Here is a 12,705-nt window from a genome sequence, read left to right as displayed (position 1 = left end):
ACTAAAAACACCGTTAACTGACAAACACAACAAAGCACTTGAGCTAGGTTTAACCTTAAATAATACAAACGCACATAAATATATTGGGGGTTACTACCAAGTTATTTAATTTTATTTTTGTGTTAAAATATTGCTGAAAGGGTGGTAGTGTTTTATTATTTTAGCAAATAAATTGCATAGCTAAATGTCGTTTTTCGTCAGCTGTAAGCGGGAAGTCATAATTATTAACAGGAATAAATACTTGAAGACATAACCTTGTGTATTTAATTTATATTATGATAGTATTACAAAATACCACTCACAATATGGCGTCTACCTTGACGTCAAAGGGGATAATATCGCCACCTGCTGGACTGGAGGCTGAAAGTGACAGAGCAGAACATGTGAGCTGGTCACAGCTTTGTGCGGTAGCTAACTGCGGTGTAATGGCGTCTTCAGTCAGTTAGAGATAAACCCCTGGTTTACCGTGTTTTGTTGCTAAACTCTACCGTGTCCCACCTGTCCGGCCCGGAGAAGCGGGAAGAGAGGGGCGCTGCCGGGCTGCAACATAGTACTGCTGCTGCTAGCTTAGCTAACGTCAGCTAACCCACTGCCAGCGGTAAACGCTCGGGTCAAAAATGGCCTCGGTTTCGATTCCTGCCTGCACCACTGCACTTTTACTGGACATCGAGGGAACCACTACGCCGATCACGTTTGTTAAGGCGAGTTTTACTTGTTCAAAGAAAATGTAGTTGTTGCGCTAACAGCTTTCTGGTACCGGCTAGCTCATAGTAAAACATTGTTTTTTGGTTTAAAAAACAAACAAAAAACAGCAAATGTCTTTATGTTTCGTGTTTAGCTTTCCTGCTTTTATTGTTTGCTCAGAAATCATACAGATCCCTTATGCTAGCTTCACTTTCTAGGATTAGTGACGTAAATAGCGCTTTCCTCTCGTAAAGGCCGACGTCATCAACCAAGCCCCTTATAGAAATTGTTTTCCTTTTTTTGTTATTTTACACAGTCACGTCTGTTGCCATGAGAATTGCCAATTGTCTTTGCATTTTACTTAAGGTGGTATACCAAGGTGGCCTGAATGCACCATAATATTAGATCCAATATAGGTCTTAATTTTTTATTTTATTATTTTTTCAGGACATACTGTTTCCTTATATCAGAGAGCATCTTGAGGATCATCTGTCCACGCATTGGGAGGAAGATGAGTGCAAACAAGACGTCCACCTGCTCAAAAAGCAGGTGCGTTGTGTATTACACTGAGAATCAGTGGAGATCTGGAAAACGCTCAGCGACTGAACAGAGCAGGAAGTGCTGGCGGCTCTCCTGCGCGTCGATCTGACAGACCCTCTAAAAGCCCGGCCTGTCCTTTCAGATCGAAGAGGACATGAGGCAGAACCGGGCGTGTCCCGTCCACACCGTGGACCAGACGGTCCACACGGACGAGGAGAAGGCCATCAGGGAGGTGGTGGAGAACGTGATGTGGCAGATGGCGGCGGACAGGAAGTCCACGGCGCTCAAGCAGCTGCAGGGCCACATGTGGAGGGCAGCCTACACGTCTGGGAGAATCAAAGGCGAGTAAGTACGCCGATGTGTTCGCTCGCTTCCCAAGATTTAAAAAGAAACCTTTTTTTTGTTTTTTAAATGACTACACTTCTTGACGACGCCGTGTGTGTGTTCCGTTTGCGAACAGGATCTACCCCGACGTGGTGCCGTCCGTCAAAACGTGGCGGGAACGCGGCCTGAAGGTTTACATCTACTCCTCTGGCAGCGTGGAGGCCCAGAAGCTCCTGTTCGGATACTCGGTGGAAGGAGACGTTTTAGACGTGAGCCGCTCATCTAGACTTAACGGGGTTTTTTGCTTCCGCGGAGTTCGGACCGGCGTGTTGTCCCAACTGTTCCGATCCTGTGTGTGATTTCAGCTCTTCGACGGCCACTTCGACACCACGATAGGAGCCAAAGTGGACTGGAAGAGCTACGAGCGGATCGCCGAGCGGCTCGGCTGTCAGCCGGAGGAAATCACCTTCCTCACCGACGTCAGCAGAGGTGAGCCGCGCTTCGCCGCCACGCCGTGTTGGACCGGCTGGGCCGGAGGAGCCGGTTACGCTGGCTTCCTGTCTGTTCTGCTGCTTCAGAGTCACAACGGCTCTGAACAATGTTGACTGAAAACGATTAAGAAACAATTGAAGTTTGAAAAAAAAAAAAATAGAACTAGATATAACTGCAAATTCAGATTTGAGCTAATTTCCAGTTTTTCATGGAGTGATTGTATTTAATTTCAGTAACAGAATGACATTAAAAGTACCAATTAATTTATTTACAACAATTTTTCTTATTATTCCGGAAACTTTTTGCAAATGTCAACATTTAATAGAAGAAAATGTAGCCGTCATTTTTAAAAAAAAAAAACGTTTTATTTACATTAAAACCTTAAAAGATGAATAAAATAGTTGGTATGTAAAAATTACAGCAGATTTCCTGTAGTAGATATTTACCCAAAAAATGTTTTTTCAAAAAGTGAGGTTATATTTGTGACTCCAAGTTGCTTTATTTAGCTGGACTGATGAGACAAAAATGTCTCTTTGGATTGTAATAATTTTTGTCATCAATGTGAAAACCAAATATTTTTAATACCTTGGCTTCACTATGTGACTATGCTACTCTCGTACCGGACTGGGCGTCAGGTTAAGAGGCTTCAGGTGTTGTTATATTTAGATCTAGTGTGATCCGTCCAAGTTCACGTTGGAAAAACTCCTGACTGCGTCGTAAACGTACGGTGAGCTGTCGTCGTACTCAGGCTGGAGAGCGAACCGGCCTCGCGGTGAAAGCTTGTGTCGAACCGTCCGACCCGAACTCACCCGTGGTTTTGTGGTTGCAGAGGCCAAAGCGGCGGAGGAAGCCGGGCTGAACATCCTGCTGGTGGTCCGGCCCGGAAACATGGAGCTGACGGACGAGGAGAGCGCTCACTACAACCTCATTACCTCCTTTAGTCAACTTCAGCTGACGGGGCGAGCTTAACGCCGACCCAATCCGCTTCTCCTCTACCATCCCTGACTTTCTTTCCTTTTTTTTTTTTTTTTTTTAAATCTACTCTGGTGTTCTTGATTTTGACTGTTGGCAGGAACTGGGACTTTTTTTTCATTTTTTGTTCACTGTATGGCTAATTATGTAGCCTTGAATAAGTACTCCTCTTCCTCAAACGTTTCCATATTTTGGCATTTGCCACAGCTTCAAACTTCAGTGTGTGTGTATATATATATATATATATATATATATACACATATATATGTGTATATATATATATACACATATATATATATATATACACACACATAGTAATAGACCAACAAAAAGTTGTGCATAATTGTGATGAAAATGGGGTACATGATTAAAAAACATTTTGTTGACCACATTTTTGCTGCGGCTCTTGGGCTCAGTCAGGTGAACATGATGCTGCCGCCGCCGTGTTTTCTTGTGACTTTGAAAGTTTGCCGTGTGCCCCGCATGGTTTTGAAGCAAAATTCTCTACCGATCGCTTCAGTAGGTCTCTGCTTTGACTAGGCCGTTCTAACACGAGAACATTGCTCATCAGGGTCACTCCACCTCCGTGTTTTACGGCTTTCCAGCAGGTTTTCTTTCCATCAATAGAAACCCCACAACATCATGCAGCCACCACCGTGCTTCACAGCGGAGATGTTTTCAGAATGGTTTGCATTGTTGCTCTTCAAGCTGTGTGTGTGGGGTTTTTTTTCGAACAGTTCTTTAAATATCTCTACAACTACAACCCCGTTTGTTCTCTAACGAACCTGTGACGCCTTCACAGAACATCTGGGTTTCTCAGTCTCTCCAGGGAGATGCTACGAATGCAAACTCGGTCGTCGTTCTTGCAATTTCGCTTCATTTTCAGTTTCATCCTTTTCTGACCAACCACTGCAACTTTCCACCTTAAGCTAAAAGACGAGCTAACCCATGCAGCTGTGTCATATTAAGCTTGCTGCTACCTGTTTCGCAGCCATTGCTTGTCAGTCAATCCTTTTCCGTTTCTCTACAGAAGTTGCGCTCGCTGTTGCTTTCCACATATTTAAAACACATTTTTATTGCCAGTCAGTCAGAGATTAGACGTTAGAGCAGAGGCAGCAGCAGGACAATGACGTGGGTTTTTTTTCTGAGAAAGAAAAGATTACAACTTGATGAGAAAATCTGAGGAAAGGGAAGGTTATGTGCAACATTAAAATTTTTTTTACAAGACCATGTTATGGCAAAAATAAAGTTAAAAAAAAAAATCACAAATTTACTTAAAAGGTGCTGCAAAATGAGTAATTCTAGGCCAAGACGTAGATGAAAACAACTAAAAGCTCTGTCCACTGTGATTTTATTTAAGGGTATCAGAGTAAAGCAGCTGAATAGAAATGGCTTCAGGTTTTTATTTGCTAAAAATGTTTTTATTTCCTTCCACTTTACTATTATTTGCTCCTTTTTTTTGTTGGTCTATTCCATAAAATAGAAGTTTGACAAATTGTGGGAAAGCTGAATGCTCTTTGCTTGGCGTTTGTATCCCTGAAATCACGGCAGAAATGCCTCCTTCATTTGTACAGAGTGATGTAACGACCAGAAGCGGGAGGTCGGTGTCATGGCAACCCGAACTGGACTGCGAGACTGTGGATAGGTGCTGTACAATCGCAGAAACTGTGAGGTCACTTTCTTGACGTTTGAACTTTTAGGTGAACCGTGTGTCTGACCGCCACTTTCCAGCTGTCTGTGTACGAGCGTGATGTAACCGTTCCCATTTTTGCAAAACGTCGTCTGCCCGTGCGACTACGAAGACGCGCTACAGCCGGAACCTCTGGTCGTGTTTTAGAGAGTAGAATCACTGTGTAGAAGCACTCCGCCGCCACGCCGACGGGAAGCGCTCGCTTCCTGCCAGAGTGTGAGAGTCTTAACCCCACCGCAGGCGGACGGCGTCTGTCTTAACGTGTGTCGTCTGTAACGGAGGAGGAAAACGATGCCGGCGCGACGATCAAATGTGTAAACGGAGTCGGTACTAATCCAGAAATAAACACCTTCTCACACACAAGACGCCTGCGTCTCTTTAGTTTGAGCAGTTTTAAAATGAAACTATGAAACCATTTATTTCATTTTTTTTTTTTTGACAAAACTCTGGCATGCTACGATTGAATATCTAAACTTTTACTAGTAGGAAACTGTCGGCATCTTCCCTTTGAAGCAGAAATGAGTTTTTAGCTAACAGCTAGTCAGTGTCACTGTTATGATAGGTAGGGGATACATAAGATTTTGTATGAACCAAGTTTAAACCGCCACGGATGTACAATAAAGAATAAAAAAATTCCATCTTATTTCACTTGGACACTTTTTCCTTCCACTCAACTTTCTACCCTGTCTAATACGCTTAGATACATTAATGGAACATCCAGCTTTAATAATTTTGTGGTTTTCTCCTCAACGTGGAAGGCGTCAGTTATTTATTTTTTATTTGTCTTATGTATTTAATACTCAGAATTAGTAAAACTGATATTTAGCTTTTCGTAGCTGTTAGCCCGAATGATTTACATGAAAATCTGAAATATTTCCCTGTGTAATGAGTCTGAGCAGGACTTTTTGATCTGATCTGCTGACATGAATGAACCTTTCACATATATGACGCATACAGAACTAAAGAGAATAGAAATGAAGTACAACACTATAGTAATGACATCCATCCTTGTAATCAAAAATAGAAGTACACATTTTTCTGTCATACAAATCTCAACTTATTAACTGAACACTTTATAGCTTTAAAAAATTAAAATCTATTTGTTTGGCATCTCCTCCAGTTTGGTGGTATGATATTTTTACCAAGGCTAAACCAGCCATATGTTGACTTCCCATATCAAGGAGGTCAACATTTTCAAAGGATTCAGTCCAGAACCTCATCATGAGCTCTACTTTTCCTCTGTCTACTCGTCAGCAGTTTCACACATTATAATCCAAAAATTTTTTTTAGAGCTCACACATTGTTCTTCAACTCCATGTCTCCAATTTCAATGATACCAAACCACCAAATGTCCTCTATTCTGCCCAGAATTTGTGATAAATTTAAAGTTCCTGACATATTGAATTTTTTTCACACTGCGACTCAGCTGTTGCATCGATTCAATCTGATTTATACAAGCCTGCCTGTCTGCCACCAGGATCATAGTGTCACATCCAGCTTAGCGGCGATCAGCACCAGTTAGAAGAAATAACCAAACTTCCTCAGATGTAGACATGAAGCTGTATCAAGTATCTTATTAAGACATCTCAAAATATAAAATGAAGATAAAACAATATATATGTGAAACATTACTACAAAGCATAACATTGACATTGTAACCAACTTGAATAGTGAGATATGTTCAGGTGTTCAAACACAGGACCTTGTGGCACTCCTATAGCTCTGGCTGCTGCTCTCTGCAGCCATCAGCATCTTCACGCCGACTCTGACGCTTCACCACGTCTCTGCACACCACCTCAAAGCGGCAGTGACGAAAGTCGATGGCAAAAGTGCTGATGTACATGAGGAAGAGCATGACCACGGCCCACTGGCAGCGAACCGTGTGCATGTGGGGGATAACAGCCAGGACTGCATCGGGAGAGTCAAGGATGAAGACGGGAAGGCAATAACTGAACATTAAATCTCACAAATATAACATTAAGACAAAAAGCAAACAGTGGTGGGCTGCTAATGCGCTAATAGCGGAGCTAATTTTTCGTTCAGCGATTTAGCCCTTTTAATAATTTGGAAAACGTTTACCCCACTTGTGTTCCCCTACATGAATTTTTCTAAATTTACTTGGCTGTTGTGAAAACTGTTTAGTTTACTGTAAGTGCTTCAGAGTTAGCCTAACTAACCTTTTAGTTAGTGATGCCCACCATTGGTAAACAAAAAATAATCCTAGAACATTTCTGCTAATAGCCAACAGGCTAATTAATGTCCTCCAAGTAAACCGTTCTCTGTCTCAGATCAACAAATTGGAGCTCAGAAATGTAATATTTTTCTTCTATACGTTGCATGTTATGGTTTACATCTGGCAATTTCAGGCGTGTGCACAACGCTGGAGGGCAAAAAGACTTCTTTTACTTGCCACCCATAGCTGCACTGTCGGGGTAGAACAACTCTATTAATAGAATAAAACCTGGAGATGTAGGTATTATGATTTAGTTCAGTCCGCCACAGCAAAGGAAAAATAATTCAAAAAAATGTTGAAGAATGACTCAAAACCACTTGTGTTCTTTTTGCTCTCTGTGTTGGCTGCACTACACGCAGACTTGTTGCCATTAGCTACCACAGCGGTAGCTAATCTGCCACAGCGCTAGATTAGCACAGCGGCGTTTGATTAGCTAATTTAAACACCTGCTCTACACCAGAGTTGGTGTGTAGGTCGCCTTTCTTTATTTTGTAACTGAACCGAAACACAAAATTCTGCAGCACACCTACTTGGTAAAATTGTCAAAGTCAAGCTAGCATAACTTACCTACTTCCCTTTCCTTTGCTATTTTTTAAAGGTACAACTTTTTCTTGACCTTGTTCTCTAGTTGTTGTAATGTTGACAATTAGTAGCAAAGCACTGCGTCCCTTTTTTTTATGTGTCACACGTACATTTAGGATTTAGCGCGTTATGTTGACATCTTGATAGCTAAAACCAATTGTCGGCTAGCAGGATTCTGCCCTCCAGCAGTGAGCTGGGGGACGGGATCTTTGTGATGCAATGTGTCTATAGGCAAGAAGGCAAATATGGAAGAAGGTACTCTGGACAAACTAGATCTATAATGAAGCTTTGGGAATTTGCTTCTAAAACCCTGTGTAAAGGAAAAGAAACTCTAAACACACCATTCCTACAGTGAAAGATGGTGGTAGCAGAACCATGCTTTTCCTCAGCAGAGACAGAGAAGCTGGCTAGAGGTGACGGGAAGATGGATGTAACTGAACACAAGACAAACCTAGAAGAAAACCTGCTAGAGGTTGAAGAAGACCTGAGACTGGGTCACAAGCTTGTCTTTACCCAGTACTACCAGTTGTCAGTGTGAAAGGATACCAGACTTCAGTATAATGCAGAGAGAGATGGCCGCAGACAGCACCAAACGGCCGATAGCAACCACCTTCCCCTGGTTGTTCAGGTTAACTTTCCAGGTGATGTAAGTCTGAAGCCAGCAGTACAAGTTGCCCAGTCCGAACGCCAGGAACGTGCCCAAGTTGTGAGTCACCCACATCTCAAGGAGCTACAAAAACAGACGCGAGTCAGTCTGTCACAGTCCGGATTTGGAGTCGATTTCTTAACGATCAGAGGTTACCTGGAAGTTTCCCACAATCGTCATCCCAAAACAGGCGATGGAGAAACACACCACACTGACAATGTTCAGCCACTGCTTGTCTAATTTGGTCTTCAGCTGAAAGTACCTGAGGATGCCCACGACAAACGCTGAAACAGAGGATTGGTGAAAGCGGGAAGAGCCACAGGGGTCAGCGTACCAATCATGATCAGAAAATTTATTCGAAATAGAACAATTGGGATTCATACCGCTTAAACTTTTTCATATTTTGCCAAACAACAACCACAAACATTAATATATTTAATTGGGATTTAATGTGAAAGAGCGAAAATGATACATGATGCTAAACTTTTTCTTTTTTTTTTAATACAAATAAAAAACTGAAAAGTGCGGTTTGCAAAAGCATTCAGCCTTTTTTTTTCTCTGCGTGCAACCAATTGCTTTCAGAAGTTGCCTGGTGACGCCATGTTGCCGTCAGCCTGGACTTTGTATCTGAACGGCGTTTCTTTACCTGCGAACGCTGCCAGGTTCAAGATCTCACTGAAGTAGCAGCTGGCTGGGGGGAAATTCCCTGTGAAGCTGAGGAAACACAAAGTACGATAAAATAACAGCAAGCAGCTCCGGCGTCACTGTTAGAAGAAGAACATAGGACTAGTGCAGTGTGTACCTTATGTAGGGAGGATATGCAGATAGATTTTCCTTTCTAGAAATAAAAAAAAACAAAAGAAGATCTTATTCCAGGGCTGCACTGAGTAAATATTGGTTGTCCCTCAGAGAGGGTAAGTCGTACCTGTATGCTGAGGTCAGAGGCAGCACTTTCCCATCGGAGAGAGCTATGAAGTACCTGTTGGAGGTGGCAGAACAGAAGCACAGCGGCGTGTTAGGAACAGGATGCGCTGCAGCGGTGGAGCATGCACCATTCAAAAAACGTCACATTTTACCACTCGGCTTTTACCAGCTTTTACCAAAGTTTGTGAAAGTGGAAAAAAGAAAAGAAAAAGAAAGTCAATAAAAATAACCAATCTGCTTTTTAACTAATGGTGCGTTCACGTTTTGAGCGTCAGGCGCGTCTGGTTTACATTCAACGTCTACGTGGAGCGTCTGACGCGTTCAAGGCGTCAAAACGCTCCAAACGGTTTCAAATCGCGCCGCGCTAGACGCTCGAAATGCGCCACGTAGGCTTTGAATGTGAGGCTGACGCGCCTGACGCTCCAAACGCGTTTGGCGTTGTGGAGAAATAAAAATGTAATAATCAAGGATATTCATTTTTGTGTGAGTCTTTCATATTTCGAATATTGCGATCACACCTTTTGAATATCAAATGTAATGCCTCCTACTGCTAAACTGTGTGTTCCCATTACAGTTTGAAATGATTCAGCCGAGTAGTAAGACGAATAACCTTGTTTGCAAGCAACAGTTGGATAAGGAGCGCAGATTATGCTAGAACAGGACGTAGCTGTACGGAGTGTTCTACCGAGCAGAAGTATCTGGTAGAAAGGTGCAACATCTAGTACGAAGAAGAAAACGCGACTCCTCCAATGGTTGGTAGCCAAGCGTGGAGTGTTTTATGCAGGAGAGGATTTGACAGTTTGTGTCTCGGGGTGCCGGGATGAGAGATAAAAGTATGAAGTCCTCACTCTCACACTCAGACACGACCTGGACTCATTGCTGTCCGTGTTTGTGGGCGAGTTGTGACTCCATTTGGCCAAGTGCATTGATTTAACGAATGTCTTGTGAGTGATTTTATATTCTGGTTTGTGCCTCATTTTTGTGTCTTTTCCGAAATATCTAAGAGCCGGGTTTTTGAAGCGATGGTTAACCGAGTCTCTCAACAGTGTGAACGCGCCATTTAAATTCACAATGAAGAATGGCATGTTGGAGATGATTTGCACCATTCAGTCAACGGTAGAATATGTTATTTTCTTGGTATTACGACAATCAAAACCTCCTTCTAATTGGTAAACAGGTTTTTCATGTGAATGTTGGTATTTATGATGGTTTATGTTTGGCGATGAGCTCTATGAGGATGGAAACACTCACTGCCATCACCCTAATCTGTCCACAGATTCTCTATGGGAATAACATCGAGACGTTGATTTTTACCTCAATCACACAAAGCAAGTCAGTAAAAGTAAAATATTTCTTTAAAACTAAATCTAGGGATATGAACACTCTTGGACTTAACTAGATACTGTTTATATTGAAATAATTTTAAACATAAGAAAAGGTGAGAACTCATTTAATAGTCTGATAAAGGAGTTTTAGCTGAGTTTATTTAATGATCTTTACCATAATAAGACATTACAATTTCCTCATTTCTTAATAACTGTTAAATTGATATTGAGGAAATGAAGAGTCCATTTTTTAATGGTACTTCACCTTTGCATATTTCTGTTTTATGAATTCATTAAAGGTACTGATTTATATATATATTTTTTTATATATCCTGCTTACCATTTTAAGATTTTAGGAAAACCTTCTTGCCATTTGATTGTCCAACTCAAAAGCACATTAATAAACTATCGATGAGTTGTGTTGATTCTTGAGTTGTTGTTTTGTCCAATCTCCATTTAATGTTTAGGCATCAACTCTTTATCTGAATAAAGGTCAAAAAGAGGTTGAACTTACACGACCCAAAGTCCAGCAGCAGTAAACATGGAGAGGATGGGAGGCAAGAGGACCAGCGGTCTGCACCACCACATGTTCACCATTCTGATGTCACACACACACAACAACACACACACAACAACACACACACAGCATTACTTCACATAATGATAATGAGCTCTTTGTTAGCTATAAAGCATACAGAAAGCAAATTAGTGTTTATATCGTCTGCAGTTTTTCCATTTTCCACACATTCCTATATGTATGTATAGCACAAAATGAATATATTTATATACATTTTGTTCTTTTAATGACACAAAGTTAGTTAGAGGTAGAAGAATTACGTCAAGGTCTGATGAGCCTTTACCTCTGGTGCTGGAAGGGTTCGAGCTGCTGTCTTTGGAGATCGTTGGGGTGATTTCCTCAGACACACAGCAGCTCTCTGGATCCTCTTCACCTTTGACTTAAGGCCTTTTTTATTCCGTACAGATGTAAACGAGTTGACTGCTCAGCAGGAAAGCCCACGTTCCTCTTCTCTGCAGGAGACTTTAAGGATGTTTCACCTGCTTACTGGGCCACTTTCCCATCGCGCGGTCAGCTCCACCCATCTTCTCTTTTTCAGTCAGAGGCGTCATCAGATTTGTTGCAAGACTGACTGCTACCAGAGACACTTCCCTTTAATTTCGCTTTAAATAACGTAGTTTTGAAATGAGTTGAATTAAATACTTCCGTTCCTTTAATTTCCCTTTAAGTATTTTTAAATTGAGCTGAATTGAACGCATCTCCTATTAGAAATATCACATGTCCCTCTTTTCTTCTTCTTTTTTTTTTTTTTGCAATGAAACTAATTATTAAGATACATTTTAGGGCAGATAAAGGCAGGATAACGTTAAGCTAATTACGTTTGAACCTGAGCCATTAAACTTGGTGAAAGGAAGCGCGTTTTCCTTGCAGCTCTAATGATAGTTCTCGTCATACTTGGAGTGACAGTTTTACTGTGACCATATTTTAACGCTTAAATTGTCGAAAAATACCGAGAGAAATCTATTCTGCCGCCAAACAATAAATGGAGGGAGTCAGACGTAACGACGTCACAAGCACGTCCCGACACGAAACGTCGCATTCCTCCGTCCTCTGGCAGGACGGTGTGTTTCACTGTGAGGCCTCACCTGTCCCTGGCTCCGGTGGGTTCGCTTCAGTGCACTTGGGTTCCGTCTAATAGAAAATGAACTCTCTCTTTTCCATTTTCATTTAATAGAAAATGAACTCTCTCTTTTCCATTTTCATTTAATAGAAAATGAACTCCCTCCTGCTGAAAGCTGATATTTCCCGATGCTTTAGCTGCATTCAAACCGGTACATGGACGGAAAAAGAACCAGGGTGCCCCAGGGCACCCCCGTCCTCCCCCTCTCTAAATACGGTGTTTTTATAGGAAGAAGAAGAAGAAGAAAGTCTGCACAGTGACGGCACAGAATCGTTTCTGATTGGCTCACTTGTTTTCTGTAGCAGGAGCTTCTTGAAATGCAGGTGAAGGACGGAAAACACTGAATCATGTTTGCCTCACGTTGTTATAGAGAGTAATACCATTATTATTATTATTATTTTTATCATTTAAAATAAATTTACTTAAAAAAAAAAAGAATTCTTGATATTGAAGCCATACATGATTTTTCCATTAGAAACCAACGACTGTATATTAAATGTGAACATATACATTTTACATAAAAAGTATAATTATGTATGATTTATGGAGTTTATTAGACTCACTAGTAATTTTACACGTGCTTCTTAATAAATTTG

General features: G+C 41.5%; 2 protein-coding genes across 3 annotated transcripts; one reads left to right on the top strand and one right to left on the bottom strand.

Moving 5' to 3' along the window:
- The first annotated feature begins 332 nt into the window (after positions 1-332).
- Positions 333-3,278, top strand: enoph1 (enolase-phosphatase 1). The gene is made up of 6 exons (XM_032569511.1): positions 333-701; positions 1,132-1,233; positions 1,367-1,569; positions 1,685-1,817; positions 1,914-2,037; positions 2,870-3,278. The coding sequence occupies exons 1-6, from the start codon at positions 618-620 to the stop codon at positions 3,007-3,009; spliced, it is 786 nt and encodes a 261-aa protein (XP_032425402.1). The 5' UTR covers positions 333-617; the 3' UTR covers positions 3,010-3,278.
- Positions 3,279-3,696: 418 nt separating this feature from the next.
- tmem150c (transmembrane protein 150C) lies at positions 3,697-12,304 on the bottom strand. Of its 2 annotated transcripts, none has more exons than XM_032569513.1 (8): positions 11,273-12,304; positions 10,927-11,010; positions 9,089-9,142; positions 8,966-9,001; positions 8,810-8,877; positions 8,320-8,447; positions 8,064-8,247; positions 3,697-6,610 (listed from the first exon to the last, which is right to left on the bottom strand). In XM_032569513.1, exons 2-8 carry the CDS (start codon positions 11,007-11,009, stop codon positions 6,417-6,419), a joined length of 747 nt encoding a protein of 248 aa, XP_032425404.1. In that variant the 5' UTR covers position 11,010; positions 11,273-12,304; the 3' UTR covers positions 3,697-6,416. The 2 variants fall into 2 exon arrangements, with proteins under 2 accessions (XP_032425404.1, XP_032425403.1); XM_032569512.1 differs by having other exon boundaries at positions 10,927-11,012; positions 11,281-12,304.
- Between the last annotated feature and the right edge of the window lie 401 nt (positions 12,305-12,705).

The sequence above is a fragment of the Xiphophorus hellerii genome, chromosome 8 (assembly GCF_003331165.1).
Source record: "Xiphophorus hellerii strain 12219 chromosome 8, Xiphophorus_hellerii-4.1, whole genome shotgun sequence".
NCBI classification, from domain to species: Eukaryota; Metazoa; Chordata; class Actinopteri; order Cyprinodontiformes; family Poeciliidae; genus Xiphophorus; species Xiphophorus hellerii.
This window is presented reverse-complemented; position numbering and strand designations above follow the sequence as displayed.